This window comes from Chlamydomonas reinhardtii, chromosome 15 (genome assembly GCF_000002595.2).
Source record: "Chlamydomonas reinhardtii strain CC-503 cw92 mt+ chromosome 15, whole genome shotgun sequence".
Classification (NCBI taxonomy): domain Eukaryota; kingdom Viridiplantae; phylum Chlorophyta; class Chlorophyceae; order Chlamydomonadales; family Chlamydomonadaceae; genus Chlamydomonas; species Chlamydomonas reinhardtii.
This window is the reverse complement of record NC_057018.1, coordinates 1,799,417-1,815,374: the sequence shown is the minus strand read 5'-3', so window position 1 is coordinate 1,815,374 and position 15,958 is coordinate 1,799,417. Positions and strand designations below refer to the sequence as shown.

At 62.0% G+C, this 15,958-nt stretch overlaps 1 protein-coding gene across 2 annotated transcripts; it reads left to right on the top strand.

The window, feature by feature from the left end:
• Positions 1-10,027: 10,027 nt before the first annotated feature.
• CHLRE_15g643384v5 (uncharacterized protein) lies at positions 10,028-14,241 on the top strand. Of its 2 annotated transcripts, none has more exons than XM_043070701.1 (9): positions 10,028-10,299; positions 10,538-10,723; positions 11,114-11,196; positions 11,468-11,507; positions 11,951-11,966; positions 12,595-12,703; positions 12,763-12,988; positions 13,141-13,655; positions 13,940-14,241. In XM_043070701.1, exons 2-7 carry the CDS (start codon positions 10,638-10,640, stop codon positions 12,783-12,785), a joined length of 357 nt encoding a protein of 118 aa, XP_042916571.1. In that variant the 5' UTR covers positions 10,028-10,299; positions 10,538-10,637; the 3' UTR covers positions 12,786-12,988; positions 13,141-13,655; positions 13,940-14,241. The 2 variants fall into 2 exon arrangements, with proteins under 2 accessions (XP_042916571.1, XP_042916570.1); XM_043070700.1 differs by having other exon boundaries at positions 11,951-12,005.
• The last annotated feature ends 1,717 nt before the right edge of the window (positions 14,242-15,958 follow it).

Here is a 15,958-nt window from a genome sequence, read left to right as displayed (position 1 = left end):
CAAAATGGGTCTGCCTTAACTGCGCCTACCTGGTCCATTGCCGCTGCCCTTGAGGCAGAAGCTGAGGCCCGGGGCGTCGAACCTCTCCCCATTGAATACGTCCTCCCTCTTGCGGACCTGAGGCTCGAACTGAGCCACCTGGTGGACCGCAACACAGGCAAACACCTGATTACTAGCTCGGACCTCGAGAAGCACATGGGAGCGAGCCGGGTCCGACACAAGCACAAGGTAGCCCTGAACAGGCTTAGCCTTGCTCTCAGTATGGCTGCACGTGCAGGGGAAAACGCCCCAGCCCACGGCAGCCCTGCCCCCCTGACCACCGCACAGCGTGCACTGCCTGACGTGGCCGCAATCGCGGCCTTAGCCATGAGGCCCGACCCCCTCCCCCCTGGAATGGCCAACCCCCTCGACTGGTACCTGCAGCCCCTCCCGGAGGCGCCCCCCACCCAAGCAAACACCACGCAAGCCCCCGCCGACCTAGCCCCCCACTCCACAGCAGGGGCGGCCCAGGCCCATCCCGGCGCACAAGGTGCTGCTGCACCGGAAGTCCCCGCTGATGGGGCAACGCAACCCTCCCTACGGCCACCGGCCAGAGCCCGCAAGCCGGCTACAACACGCCGGCCACCACAGAACCAAACACGCGCACGGCGCGTTACAAAACATGCAGCGCAACGCGCACGCATTGCAGAAACCACGCGCACTACCCCTGAGGACCTACTCACCGGGGACCGCGCCGCCATCAACCATGCCCTGCGGCTCACCAACGGCGATGAGAGCCTGCCGGTGGGCACGCGGGGGTACGAAACGGCATGCTCGGTATTCCAAGCGCTCGCCAAAGACATGACAGGACACATGCGGATCGGCCACCCACACCCCCAAGACCCACCATCCCTTGCACATGCTGTCGAACCACGCCAACAGCGCCGTGGGCTACCACCCGCCCTCACAACCCGCCTCACGGCTAATGCTGCCAACCCCGAACCCAACGCCATAAGCGAGTACCTGAACAACACAGGATTGCCTATGGAAACCAACCAGGCTGCCGCTCATAACGACCCCATGGACGTCGACAGCCCAGCGCCGCCCCTGACCGCCCCGGCAGTGCAAGCTGCGGGAGGTCACGGGGCCCGTCCCAGCTGGCGACTGGCCCGCGCCAGGATCACACACGATCTAGTCCCACGGCCCACCGACAACCGCACTAACGGTGACACTCAACTCACCTACGACCTGGACAATGACGGACAGGAACTGGCACAGGTCCTGCACAGCGAAAATATACAAACTGACACGGACAAAGAACTGACACGGAAGCGCAAGGCCAGAGCGGACACCTCTGGGACACGTGAGAAATACTGGAAGGTGCAGTGGAAGCCGTCCATTTGCCCTGTCGGCATTGTCTCTGCTTTTGTTCGCATGGGCTACGCAACTATCCAGAACGCCAGGTGCTACAAGCACCCACTTGCGACGCGCCCATGCCCACAACCTGCACAGACCGAGGCTGAGCCTCCGGCTGAAACCCAAGCCCACGCAATCGCACCTGAAGAGCCTGCCCAAGCTGCAGAGCCGGCAGCACCGCAGCCCACTGGGGCCCCCCTATTCTCGTCCTGGACGACCAAACTCCTGCGACATGTCACGTGGGCGCCGAGCACGGACCGTGAACGGGACCTAAAACACAGTCCACAATGGGAGGAGCTACTGGAGGAGTGCAAAACCCGGCGAGCATACGGTACCAACCAAGGCCCGCGGCCCCGAACAGTGCGCCCCGCACCTGATCGGAACCTTACCGCCAGACAGCGCCAAGGCCGCCACGACGCTGAGCCCCTGGATACCGCATCCCGCGCGCGTGACATCCGCACGACCACCACCATCACCACAAGCCCGTGCAACCCCTACAAGGACATCGTGGCCCCCGGAGCATACACTATTACCACCACTGGTGGCACCCGCCGTGACCCAGCTGAGGCGCACATCCATGAACCCAGTGGCCGCTGGCTGGGCACCATCACCTACCCCCGCCTCCTTGCCCTGTGGGAGCGCTTCAGGCACACCGGCAACCAGCGGCCCAACGCCTTTGAGGAAGCGGTCGCTGCCCTCATCATGCGCTACCGCTATGACCCGGCGCAGCAGGACCGCAAGGCCATGCCAATGCACCAGGTGTCGCTGCCGGCAGGCACAGTAGCTGCCATCGTCCAATGCCTGCGGGTCTCACAAGCAGTACACGTTCGGGAAATGTTTGCGTCCCCACTAAACTCCTCCACTGCAGCCCACGAATACTGGACACGAGACCCTGCTGATGGGGCCTTTGGCGCACTGCACGATGCCTACCAGACCGCATGGACCGGCTTGCAATATGCCCACCCCCCCTCTACCCCCCACGATGCACGGAAGGCGCTCATGTGGGCCCTCGCATGCGCCGAGGCTATGCGTGACTCACAGGAACCAACCCTTACTGTATTGGCGCTCCCCAAAGCGGCCACTTTCCCCCACACGCAGTGGCTTCAACTCCCACTTTGCCACGAGCTGGCCAACTGGTCCGCGGGCACCGCGGGCCTTGACACAGGACTTGGCACCAACACCCAGGCTGAACGCCAGAAGGGGCTCCGACTGGTCATTGTTGGGAACCCCGCCGGACTCCAGTGCTTTGCCCCCCGCCTGAAACGGCTCGTGGACACACTGAAGCGGGGGGCGAACACACCCACGCACATCAGCGACCCGCGCACATGGACACACACGGCCACGGCCCCAACCTGCCCGGCCCTCCCAAACTCACTTCTAAAGCAAGCCAAATACCAGCACGCTAACCCAAAGACGATACACGCCATGGCTGACGAAGCACGACGCTTTCCTAACGCACGATTCCAGACCCACCATGCTCTGGCCCACGACGTGAATGGCACTGTCTGGACAGATGGTTCGGTAAGCAAAATCAAAACTGAAAATGGCAAAGAAGTCCAGGTTGCCGGCGCCTGCGCCTGGTTCAGCGATTCTCGCGTTGTCTACGTGGATCCAAATGGCGCTGGGTGCACTAACACTATTACGAGAGCTGAGCTGGCAGCAATTCGTGCTGCCCTCGCAGCATTTGGTGGCGAAGGTAAAGAATTTGCAACTAAGAAGCTCACTATTGCATCAGATTCTGTTGCAAGCTTGTACCTAATCAAACGAGCAATCAACGAGCCTCGGCGACTGCATCTGAGTAAACATCGGGACCTCCTGGATTCAATCGTGGCATTGCTCCATGCACGCCACGCCCGGGGCGCACCCACCGCTCTGATTAAAGTGATCTCGCACACCGGGCTACACGGCAACGAGGAAGCCGATAAAGGGGCGGCTGCCGTCGCCACCCAGGAAAAAACCGCCGATGTATCCGAACCGGCCGACAACGACCCGCACGCCCGGCACTGGTGGCCGACCTTCACGGTCACCAGGGACGACGATAGCACAGCCACGCACTACGTGTCGGACCTAAACCGGGGCCTCACCAGGGCAATGGCCCCCAGCTGCCGTGGTGGATACGCCATCAAAACCCTGTACACTGAGAAATGGGCCGAGGCAGCACCCAGCCTTGACCCACGCGCCAGTAATGCGTACATGACGAACTCGGACGCCAGCCACGGCCTACGCCGGTTCATACAGAATGCTCGTCAGGGAGGCCTCATCTGCCCGGCCCGGCTGGCTTTGTTTAAACTACGAGACAGCGACAAATGTGGTCTCTGTGCCCACACCCAGCGCAGCCGCGGATCTGACCCAGAGCGTGGCAGCGCAGGTCACCTTGCCGGCCACTGCGCGCATCCGCAACTCGTTGGCGCTAGGATAGCCAAACACAACACTGCAGTGCGGGCGATTGCCGAATGCCTACACCATGGTCACAACGGTGGTGGCTACATGATAATGGATGCCACCTCCCGAGCTGAACTGCCTGAGTACTGTGCGGGCATGCGGCCGCCGTCCTGGCTCTGCCCGCAAGTGCCCGCTGCAGACCTCAACAGGATGCGGCCTGACATTCTGTTTATCCCGAACCTTCCCCGGTCCGAAGCAGAACGCTTCATGACATCCCCACCAGCCAACAAAGGGGCCTACCCAGTGTACATCCTTGAAGTTGGATACACCTCTGACCTGCACCACAGCGAGAAGCTCATTCAAAAACAAGCACAGCACGCCACCCTTGCCACTGCCATGCAAGCTGCAGGGTGGACTGTGCACTACGATACTAAACACGTTATTACACTGGGCCACGGTGGCACTGTCCCCCGTACCCTTGAAACTCTCCTCAAAGACCTAGGAGCCAAACCGCAGGCAGCCAAGGCCTGCTGCACACGTCTCCACATGCATAGCGTCACCACACTCCGGGGCACCGCAAACCTGTACTACCGGCTAGAGCAAGAGATGGGCATTGCCAACACCCGATGCCGCCCGGGAGGCCGCACCCAGGGGACCGCCAATGGCGGACCCCGCGCAGGGGAGCCGGGGTAGGGAAATCAAGTTTTCCGATGGTGGGGTGAGCTTGTCTCACTCCTCCTTAAGACACGCGGGCACCTGTGCCCTGCGTAGATATTAATATTATTATTACTTGCTTGTCTTGCCATGTGCGGTGTTTAAAGGGGGATTAATACGAACGCACTGGGGGCCTTCTCTGCGCACGCGCCTCAGCTGATGCCTAACGCCGACAGCCGGGGGAACGCCTTGTGCTCGGGGCTGGATACGGGGCACTGCTCTCAGGCACACGCACCGCCGCTCACGCCCATTGCCGCAGCAGGAAAGCTGGGAAAACGTCTTGTGCCTCGTGCTAGATACGGGGTAAAGCTCCCAGGCACACGCACCGCCGCTCACGCCCAACGCCGTATGAAGGAAAGCCGGGGGAACGCCTCGTGCCCTGGGCTGGATATGGGATTTAGCTATCAGGCACACGCACCGCCGCGCACGCCCAACGCCTTATCACGGACAGCCGGGCGAACGACTTGTGCCCTGGGTTGGATACGGGGTAAAGCTCTCAGGCACACGCACCGCCGCTCACGCCCAACGCCGTATGAAGAAAGCCGGGGGAGCACCTGTTGCCCTGGACTGGATACGGGGTAAAGCTCCCATGCACACGCACCGCCGTTCACGCCCAACGCCTTATCAGGGACAGCCGGGGGAACACCTTATGCCCTGGGCTGGATACGGGGTAAAGCTCTCAGGCACACGCACCGCCGCTCGTGCCTAGCGCCTTTTACGGGACAGCCGGGGAAACGCTTTGTGGCCGGGGCTCGGTGCTGTGCAAACCTCGAACTCATAACACAGGATTTGAGGCGCTTAAAAGCACCGTGATATGGCGTCTGTGACCATAGCCCCTGCCGCGGCTGCTTGGGACAAGCATCGTCGCAGCCACAACAGCACCTATCCACTCTGTTCATGCCTTGAGCTACCTCGCAGTCCCCGGGAATGTGAGCAGCGGCAGCGGCCAGCCCGCTGCCCCAATGTCAAACGCCCAAGCCCACGCCAGTGCTGTCTCGTCGCCTGATGCGATGGCGCAGCTGATGGTGCAGCCGCTGGGGTGACGCCGGCGGGGGGCAGCACGCGTCCAACGCTAGCGCTGGCGACGACGGCAGCCATGGCCTGTGGGGGGCCACCGCCGCAGCACCGCAGTTGCGCTCACTGGCGCCACCGCCGCCCGCTGCCCCAATCACATACGCCCAGGCCCACGCCAGTGCTGTCTCGTCGCCTGATGCGATAGCGCAGCTGATGGTGCAGCCGCTGGGGTGACGCCGGCGGGGGGCAACACGCGTCCAATGCTAGCGCTGGCGACGACGGCAGCCATGGCCTGTGGGGGGCCACCGCCGCAGTACCGCCGTTGCGCTCTCTGGCGCCACCGCCGCCCGCTGCCCCAATCACAAACGCCCAGGCCCACGCCAGTGCTGTCTCGTCGCCTGATGCGATGGCGCAGCTGATGGTGCAGCCGCGGGGGTGACGCCGGCGGGGAGCAACGCGCGTCCAATGCTAGCGCTGGCGACGACGGCAGCCATGGCCTGTGGGGGGGCCACCGCCGCAGTACCGCCGTTGCGCTCTCTGGCGCCACCGCCGCCCGCTGCCCAATCACATACGCCCAGGCCCACGCCAGTGCTGTCTCGTCGCCTGATGCGATGGCGCAGCTGATGGTGCAGCCGCTGGGGTGACGCCGGCGGGGGGCAGCACGCGTCCAACGCTAGCGCTGGCGACGACGGCAGCCATGGCCTGTGGGGGGGCCACCGCCGCAGCACCGCAGTTGCGCTCACTGGCGCCACCGCCGCCCGCTGCACCGATCAGATACGCCCAGGCCCACGCCAGTGCTGTCTCGTCGCCTGATGCGATGGCGCAGCTGATGGTGCAGCCGCGGGGGTGACGCCGGCGGGGGGCAGCACGCGTCCAACGCTAGCGCTGGCGACGACGGCAGCCATGGCCTGTGGGGGGCCACCGCCGCAGTACCGCAGTTGCGCTCTCTGGCGCCACCGCCGCCCGCTGCCCAATCACATACGCCCAGGCCCACGCCAGTGCTGTCTCGTCGCCTGATGCGATGGCGCAGCTGATGGTGCAGCCGCTGGGGTGACGCCGGCGGGGAGCAACGCGCGTCCAATGCTAGCGCTGGCGACGACGGCAGCCATGGCCTGTGGGGAGCCACCGCCGCAGCACCGCAGTTGCGCTCACTGGCGCCACCGCCGCCCGCCGCCCAATCACATACGCCCAGGCCCACGCCAGTGCTGTCTCGTCGCCTGATGCGATGGCGCAGCTGATGGTGCAGCCGCGGGGGTGACGCCGGCGGGGGGCAGCACGCGTCCAACGCTAGCGCTGGCGACGACGGCAGCCATGGCCTGTGGGGGGCCACCGCCGCAGTACCGCCGTTGCGCTCACTGGCGCCACCGCCGCCCGCTGCCCAATCACATACGCCCAGGCCCACGCCAGTGCTGTCTCGTCGCCTGATGCGATGGCGCAGCTGATGGTGCAGCCGCGGGGGTGACGCCGGCGGGGGGCAGCACGCGTCCAACGCTAGCGCTGGCGACGACGGCAGCCATGGCCTGTGGGGGGGCCACCGCCGCAGTACCGCCGTTGCGCTCTCTGGCGCCACCGCCGCCCGCTGCCCCAATCACATACGCCCAGGCCCACGCCAGTGATAATAATAATAAAATCTACGCAGGGCACAGGTGCCCGCGTGTCTTAAGGAGGAGTGAGACAAGCTCACCCACACGGGTATGACGCCGGTCTGGAGAGGGGCAAGAACGTGTCCACACGTGTTTCTCCGCGCTCGCGCAAATTTAGCCTCCCTCTTTCAGGAATTGAGTTATATGACGTATAAGGGTGCTAAAGTGTGGCTCCCATCGCGTTTTGCGAGGGTGGCTGTCGGCACATTTCGCGAGGCATGCTTTCGCCAGAGTCGCACTGTCAAGCCCCGGACCCTCAAAGCAGTCTTAAGAGATATAGCATAGTCAACGGCAAACTAGTTTGGCGTAAAAGCAGGCTGTCTGCGCAAACTTGTAGAGCATGTTAACGGCGACACCACCAAATCGGTCGCAGACACGGTATTTCGGGTGTATATAGTATGTACATAATACATGGTTAACACCGGCAGCTATATTGGAGGTCGACCCCACGGCCGTGCCGGACGTGTCAAGCAGGGCGGAACGCAGCCCCCCGACGCCAAGTGACATAGCAGCTACATACGTGGTTGTACAAAGAACCCCACGTGCGCCGCGGCAATAGGGGGTATGTTGCCGGGAGGGCAAGTTTGTACAACCACGTATGTGCATGTTACAGCCCCTGCCGTTTGACCCCTCTCCCAGACCGGCGTCATACCCGTGTGAAGCTCACCCCACCATTGGAAAACTTGATTTCCCTATCCCGGCTCCCCTGCGCGGGGGCCGCCATTGGCGGGCCCCTGGGTGCGGCCTCCCGGGCGGCATCGGGTGTTGGCAATGCCCATCTCTCGCTCTAGCCGGTAGTACAGGTTTGCGGTGCCCCGGAGTGTGGTGACGCTATGCATGTGGAGACGTGTGCAGCAGGCCTTGGCTGCCTGCGGTTTGGCTCCTAGGTCTTTGAGGAGAGTTTCAAGGGTACGGGGGACAGTGCCACCGTGGCCCAGTGTAATAACGTGTTTAGTATCGTAGTGCACAGTCCACCCTGCAGCTTGCATGGCAGTGGCAAGGGTGGCGTGCTGTGCTTGTTTTTGAATGAGCTTCTCGCTGTGGTGCAGGTCAGAGGTGTATCCAACTTCAAGGATGTACACTGGGTAGGCCCCTATGTTGGCTGGTGGGGATGTCATGAAGCGTTCTGCTTCGGACCGGGGAAGGTTCGGGATAAACATAATGTCAGGCCGCATCCTGTTGAGGTCTGCAGCGGGCACTTGCGGGCAGAGCCAGGACGGCGGCCGCATGCCTGCACAGTACTCAGGCAGTTCAGCTCGGGAGGTGGCATCCATTATCATGTAGCCACCACCGTTGTGACCATGGTGTAGGCATTCGGCAATCGTCCGCACTGCAGTGTTGTGTTTGGCTATCCTAGCGCCAACGAGTTGCGGGTGCGCGCAGTGGCCGGCAAGGTGACCTGCGCTGCCACGCTCTGGGTCAGATCCGCGGCTGCGCTGGGTGTGGGCACAGAGACCACATTTGTCGCTGTCTCGTAGTTTAAACAAAGCCAGCCGGGCCGGGCAGATGAGGCCTCCCTGACGAGCATTCTGTATGAACCGGCGTAGGCCGTGGCTGGCGTGCGAGTTCGTCATGTACGCATTACTGGCGCGTGGGTCAAGGCTGGGTGCTGCCTCGGCCCATTTCTCAGTGTACAGGGTTTTGTTGGCGTGTCCACCACGGCAGCTGGGGGCCATTGCCCTGGTGAGGCCCCGGTTTAGGTCCGACACGTAGTGCGTGGCTGTGCTATCGTCGTCCCTGGTGACCGTGAAGGTCGGCCACCAGTGCCGGGCGTGCGGGTCGTTGTCGGCCGGTTCGGATACATCGGCGGTTTTTTCCTGGGTGGCGACGGCAGCCGCCCCTTTATCGGCTTCCTCGTTGCCGTGTAGCCCGGTGTGCGAGATCACTTTAATCAGAGCGGTGGGTGCGCCCCGGGCGTGGCGTGCATGGAGCAATGCCACGATTGAATCCAGGAGGTCCCGATGTTTACTCAGATGCAGTCGCCGAGGCTCGTTGATTGCTCGTTTGATTAGGTACAAGCTTGCAACAGAATCTGATGCAATAGTGAGCTTCTTAGTTGCAAATTCTTTACCTTCGCCACCAAATGCTGCGAGGGCAGCACAAATTGCTGCCAGTTCAGCTCCCGTAATAGTGTTAGTGCACCCAGCGCCATTTGGATTCACGTAGACAACGCGAGAATCGCTGAACCAGGCGCAGGCGCCGGCAACCTGGACTTCTTTGCCATTTTCAGTTTTGATTTTGCTTACCGAACCATCTGTCCAGACAGTGCCATTCACGTCGTGGGCCAGAGCATGGTGGGTCTGGAATCGCGCGTTAGGAAAGCGTCGTGCTTCGTCAGCCATGGCGTGTATCGTCTTTGGGTTAGCGTGCTGGTATTTGGCTTGCTTTAGAAGTGAGTTTGGGAGGGCCGGGCAGGTTGGGGCCGTGGCCGTGTGTGTCCATGTGCGCGGGTCGCTGATGTGCGTGGGTGTGTTCGCCCCCCGCTTCAGTGTGTCCACGAGCCGTTTCAGGCGGGGGGCAAAGCACTGGAGTCCGGCGGGGTTCCCAACAATGACCAGTCGGAGCCCCTTCTGGCGTTCAGCCTGGGTGTTGGTGCCAAGTCCTGTGTCAAGGCCCGCGGTGCCCGCGGACCAGTTGGCCAGCTCGTGGCAAAGTGGGTGTTGAAGCCACTGCGTGTGGGGGAAAGTGGCCGCTTTGGGGAGCGCCAATAATAATAATAATAATAATACCTACGCACGGACCAAGGTCCCGCGTGCCTTAAGGAAGAGTCCCATCGAGGCTAACCCTACCGTATCTCTGTGGGACCTTGGCAAGAGGCACCCCACGCATCCACCTTCACTCAGTCCATAGGAACCGAAGTTCTGGACCTATCGGCCTACCAACTCTCCGAATTCGGCCATCGTGAAGTTTCCACGTTGCAACAATGGGATCCGAACCCAGAGAGTCGCTACAACGCTTCCGTCAGTACCGCGGACTCCATACCGGAATACTGACTCGGTTCCCCGGGCAGGATCCGAACCTGCATCTATACTTGTCAGCCTCAACCTGGCCGAATCTGCGATTCGAACCTGGGTCTGCCATGTGACAGCGGCATGCTCTACCAATTGAGCTACCGGGGAGGGGAGCGCCAATACAGTAAGGGTTGGTTCCTGTGAGTCACGCATAGCCTCGGCGCATGCGAGGGCCCACATGAGCGCCTTCCGTGCATCGTGGGGGGTAGAGGGGGGGTGGGCATATTGCAAGCCGGTCCATGCGGTCTGGTAGGCATCGTGCAGTGCGCCAAAGGCCCCATCAGCAGGGTCTCGTGTCCAGTATTCGTGGGCTGCAGTGGAGGAGTTTAGTGGGGACGCAAACATTTCCCGAACGTGTACTGCTTGTGTGACCCGCAGGCATTGGACGATGGCTGCTACTGTGCCTGCCGGCAGCGACACCTGGTGCATTGGCATGGCCTTGCGGTCCTGCTGCGCCGGGTCATAGCGGTAGCGCATGATGAGAGCAGCGACCGCTTCCTCAAAGGCGTTGGGCCGCTGGTTGCCGGTGTGCCTGAAGCGCTCCCACAGGGCAAGGAGGCGGGGGTAGGTGATGGTGCCCAGCCAGCGGCCACTGGGTTCATGGATGTGCGCCTCAGCTGGGTCACGGCGGGTGCCACCAGTGGTGGTAATAGTGTATGCTCCGGGGGCCACGATGTCCTTGTAGGGGTTGCACGGGCTTGTGGTAATGGTGGTGGTCGTGCGGATGTCACGCGCGCGGGATGCGGTATCCAGGGGCTCGGCGTCGTGGCGGCCTTGGCGCTGTCTGGCGGTAAGGTTCCGATCAGGTGCGGGGCGCACTGTTCGGGGCCGCGGGCTTTGGTTGGTACCGTTTGCTAGCCGGGTTTTGCACTCCTCCAGTAACTCCTCCCATTGTGGACTGTGTTTTAGGTCCCTTTCACGGTCCGTTCTCGGCGCCCACGTGACATGTCGCAGGAGTTTGGTCGTCCAGGACGAGAATAGGGGGGCCCCAGTGGGCTGCGGTGCTGCCGGCTCCGCAGCTTGGGCGGGCTCTTCAGGTGAGATTGCGTGGGCTTGGGTCGGTGGCTCAGCCGCGGTCTGCGCAGGTTGTGGGCCTGGGCGCGTCGCAAGAGGGTGCTTGTAGCACCTGGCATTCTGGATAGTTGCGTAGCCCATGCGAACAAAAGCAGAGACAATGCCGGCCGGGCAAATGGACGGCTTCCACTGCACCTTCCAGTATTTTTCACGTGTCCCAGAGGTGTCCTCTCTGGCTTTGCGCTTCCGTGTCAGTTCTTTGTCCGTGACAGTTTGTTTGTTTTCGCTGTGCAGGACCTGTGCCAGTTCCTGTCCGTCATTGTCCAGGTCGTAGGTGAGTTGAGTGTCACCGTTAGTGCGGTTGTCGGTGGGCCGTGGGACTAGATCGTGTGTGATCCTGGCGCGGGCCAGTCGCCAGCTGGGACGGGCCCCGTGACCTCCCGCAGCTTGCGCTGCCGGGGCAGTCAGGGGCGGCGTCGGGCTATCAGCGTCGATGGGGTCGTTATGAGCGGCAGCCTGGTTGTTTTTCATAGGTAATGCTGTGTTGTTCAGATACTCGCTTATGGCGTTGGGTTCGGGGTTGGCGGCATTCGCCGTGAGACGGGATGTGAGGGCGGGTGGTAGCCCACGGCGCTGTTGGCGTGGTTCGACAGCATGTGCAAGGGATGGTGGGTCTTGGGGGTGTGGGTGGCCGATCCGCATGTGTCCTGTCATGTCTTTGGTGAGCGCTTGGAATACCGAGCATGCCGTTCCGTACCCCCGCGTGCCCACCGGCAGGCTCTCGTCGCCGTTGGTGAGCCGCAGGGCATGGTTGATGGCGGCGCGGTCCCCGGTGAGTAGGTCCTCAGGGGTAGTGCGCGTGGTTTCTGCAATGCGTGCGCGTTGTGCTGCATGTTTTGTAACGCGCCGTGTGCGTGTTTGGTTCTGTGGTGGCCGGCGGATTGTAGCCGGCTTGCGGGCTCTGGCCGGGGGTCGTAGGGAGGGCTGCGTTGCCCCATCAGCAGGGGCTTCCGGTGCGGCCGCAGGGCCATGTGCGTCGGGTTGGGCCTGGCCCCCCCCCTGCTGGGGAGGGGGGGGGGCAGGTCGGCGGGGGCTTGCGTGGTGTTTGTTTGGGCGGGGGGCGCCTCCGGGAGGGGCTGCAGGTGCCGGTCGAGGGGGCTGGCCATTCCAGGGGGGAGGGGGTCGGGCCTCATGGCTAAGGCTATGATTGTGGCTACGTCGGGCAGAGTGCGCTGTGCGGTGGTCAGGGGGGCAGGGCTGCCGTGGGCTGGGGCGTTTTCCCCTGCACGTCCAGCCATACTGAGCGCGAGGCTGAGCCTGTTGAGGGCTACCTTGTGCTTGTGTCGGACCCGGCTCGCACCCATGTGCTTCTCGAGGTCCGAGCTAGTGATCAGGTGTTTGCCTGTGTTGCGGTCCACCAGGTGGCTCAGTTCGAGCCTCAGGTCCGCAAGAGGGAGGACGTATTCAACGGGAAGAGGTTCAACGCCCCGGGCCTCGGCTTCTGCCTCAAGGGCAGCGGCAATGGACCAGGTAGGCGCTGTAAAGGCAGACCCGTTTTGATACAGTACGACACCGTACTCTTTTGCCAGGGTCATCTGTTTCAGCATCGTAAGGTGGTGTGACCTATGGGCTGGGAGAAGGTGGGCGTGTGTGGAGCCAGCTATGCTTGCCTGGCGCGGCAGAAGGGCTCGGGTTACTATCCCAAGACGGCCCGAGTCATTTAGGGCAAGGACCAGGGCCCGCTGGGCCACGCGCGCGTATTGCGGCAGGAGGGAGCCCAGGCCCAAGCCGTATTCGTCGGCGGGCAGGAGGCAGGTCCGGGTGGGGAAGCTGCGGGGGAGCCCATAGCAACGCTTTGCATAACCAGCCAGTGTAGTGTCGAGCGTTGTTATGTCCTGTTTTGTGAAGGGCATTGCTGCGAGCCCATATGCAACTGTGGTGTGCACGCACTGTTGTATCATGCGCAGGCGTTGTGCCGGCGTTGCCAGGGATGTGGCGATGGCTGTGCCCTTGTCTTTCACAATCTCGGTGACTCTTGCGACATGTGCCGACCAGTCCAGCGAGAAAGTGAGCTGCACGCCCAGGTACTTGTACGGCTGGGTCGGGGGGAAGTACGGGACAGGGGTCGTGCCAATCTTAATTGTGTTGGTCATGTTGCGGCGCATGGCGGCAAGGGTAGCTTTTCCTGTGGGCCCGTCAAGGTTGGGGTCCGAGCGAGACTTGTCGTGCCAGATGGCGGTGGTGGCACACTTGGTGTGATTGACACGCAGGCTCGCCCACTCGGCGTAAGATGCGATTTTGTCACATTGAACCTGCAGGTCGTCGAGCGAGTTGGTGAGCGCCGCCAGGTCGTCTGCGTACGCGGCGGCACTGCAATGGTATTGCAGGTTTTCGCTGGGGGTCAGGCAGCCGTAGTGGTAGCCCCGTCCGCCCGCATGGAGCCAGCGGACAAGAGGTTCCATGAACAGAATAAAGAGCACAGGTGAGAGTGTATCACCTTGCACGGTGCCTCGCTCTATAGGAATGGCGGATGTGCTTCCGTGTTCGGTGCGGATGCGGGTGGTCGCATGTGCATATAGGTTGCGGACTGCGCGGATCAGGTCCGTTGGCAGCCCAAGGTCAAACATAATTTGTAGTAATCGGTCCTGGTCGATTGTGTTAAACGCGGAGCTATAGTCCACGTATACCGCATAGACATCTTTTCCAAACAGTGCGGCATCCTCAAGGGCGTGGACTAAGTTTAGGACCTGCCTTTCGGTGTTGCAGTAGGCACGGAAGCCTTCCTGCGCTTCACTGAATAGCTGGAGGGGGCCAGCCAGTTCGCCAATGCCCAAGGTAAGCATGGACGTGTACAGCTTGTAGCAGGTATTTGCGAGCGCAATGGGCCGTTTGTTTTTTATTGGGCTGAGCCCCCCCAGCGCAGCGTTCCAGGGGGGGGCGAAGCCCCCCAGGAACACCCCTGTCCGTGGCTGCGTTCGTGCGTCGGCAAAACATAGCATACTGGCGCAAACCGCGAGTGCTACGTATTATTATTTGCTAATGTCTATTGCGTGTAAATAGGTGGCAGGGAAAATTCGGGCGGAGCGAGAAGTGCCTTCGCGCGTCCATGGACAATTGACTTTCGCGAGGTCGCAAGGAAAGCATCCGGTGCCCGCTGATATGCAGCCTCTAAGGCAAACTATGTTGGCGGCAAGCAAAGCGGGGAAGTATATCGAAAGTTTTGAGCGACTTGCCGAGCCATGCCTGCCGACGCGCCAGAATGCCGAGAAGCCCCGAGGTCGCCCCCGCCCCGCGCCTAGCCCTTTGAGCGTGGGGCGCCGGGGAGGTGTTGAGTATGGCAGGAGGCTAGAGAAAGGCTTGGGGTGTTTGGGAACGTGACAAGGCACGCATGCGTGGCGCGGGAAATCCCGCACGACCCCAACCCGAGTGTCCCTAGCCGATGCGCCTGCGCGTCGTAGCGGCTGGAGGCTCTGACGGGGCGTTACACCCTATTAGCTCCCAAGCGTACGGGGGCTCAGCCCATTTTCCAGCTGTACAAAGCTGACACCCCTTGTTTCCAGGGCGTCTCCAGGTTTGGGGAGTAGCACGGTCTCCGATGCGGCCCAGGTTTCAGGTATTTGTGACTTCACGTACATGATTTGCAGGATACAGTGGAGGTTGCGCTTCATGCCTGATGGCAGGATACGGAGCAGTTCGTTTGGTATGCCGTCAGGGCCTGTCGCCTTGACTCTGGAGGGGTGAGAAATGCACTGCTCAAAATTTGCCGTGTCTGCCATGCTGGGGAGCATGGAGTGTGTGTCAGGGTGCCGGTTGCGGTCCAGTGTGAATTGATCTGTTGCGTCGGCTTTCTCAAATGGGTAGCCGCGTGTGGTGTTGCTGGGTAGCCGGAAGTCCCCAGTGCGGGTGCCGCGTGGTGGGGCGGACAGCTTTCGGAAGTGGGTTTCGAGTATGGCGAGGATGCTGGTGGAGTCAGTCGTCACCTCCCCAGTTTCTGGGTTCCGGACCGCTGGGAGACCCCGTTTCATGTCTTCCTTCTGAAAGATTCTCTTGTGTCCCTGTGCAGGGCGCGTGGCCAGGGTGTGTTGCAGCGCTGTGGCAGCGGCCTCTCGCTGGGCTTTGGCGCGGTCCGCCACTAGCTGGCGGTGCTCGGCCTGGCAGGCCTTTATTTCGTTCCGCAGCTTTGCTGCTGCATTAGCGGCGTCTACCTCAGGTAGGGCCTGGGGCCCTTGCGTGAGGTTTGTCAGTTGTGTCTTCAGGGCCACTTCCTTGTCCCATAGGGGCTTTAGCACCCGTGCGGTGGAGCGTGATGCGTGGTGTTTGCCAGTGAAGGGGGCTTTCCGGGTGCACTCTTCAAGGAGGCATGTTAGCCCGGTGTCCAGTGCGGAGGCAAGTTGTTCTGCAATTTGGTTGATATCGGCCTTCTGGATGCTCGTGTCCTGTGCCAGGTCTCGGTGCATGACGCTGGCGGGGTAGCCTGTGGGGTCCATGCTGTGCCTTGTGAGTACATGTTCAATTGATTGCGTTGCCTGCCTTGTTGCGGAATGCAGGTCGGCTGTTGCTTCCACCAAGGCTTCCTCAAGGCGGATAGCTGCGGCGGCCAGTTGCTTTTGTGTGACGGGCAGGGCGACCTCGGCCCATCGTTGTTGGGTCTGCTGCTGGGGGGCTGGGTTCCGGGCGCCGGCCTGTGGTGCCGGCCATAGCTGTAGGTCCGCGGCTAGTAATTCTGCGTGGACTGGTTTGTGGTCAAAGTTGCCTGCAACTGTACTGGTGTATTCACGCGCTTCT

Excerpts from the sequence above, each read along its gene's own strand:
- CHLRE_15g643384v5 (XM_043070700.1), top strand. The coding sequence starts at position 10,638 with ATGAGAGCAGCGACCGCTTCCTCAAAGGCGTTGGGCCGCTGGTTGCCG. Across the intron at positions 10,724-11,113 it reads CACAGGGCAAGGAGGCGGGG|GAGTTTGGTCGTCCAGGACG; the intron begins GTAGGTGATGGT and ends GACATGTCGCAG. Across the intron at positions 11,508-11,950 it reads CGTCATTGTCCAGGTCGTAG|GCTCTCGTCGCCGTTGGTGA; the intron begins GTGAGTTGAGTG and ends GCCCACCGGCAG.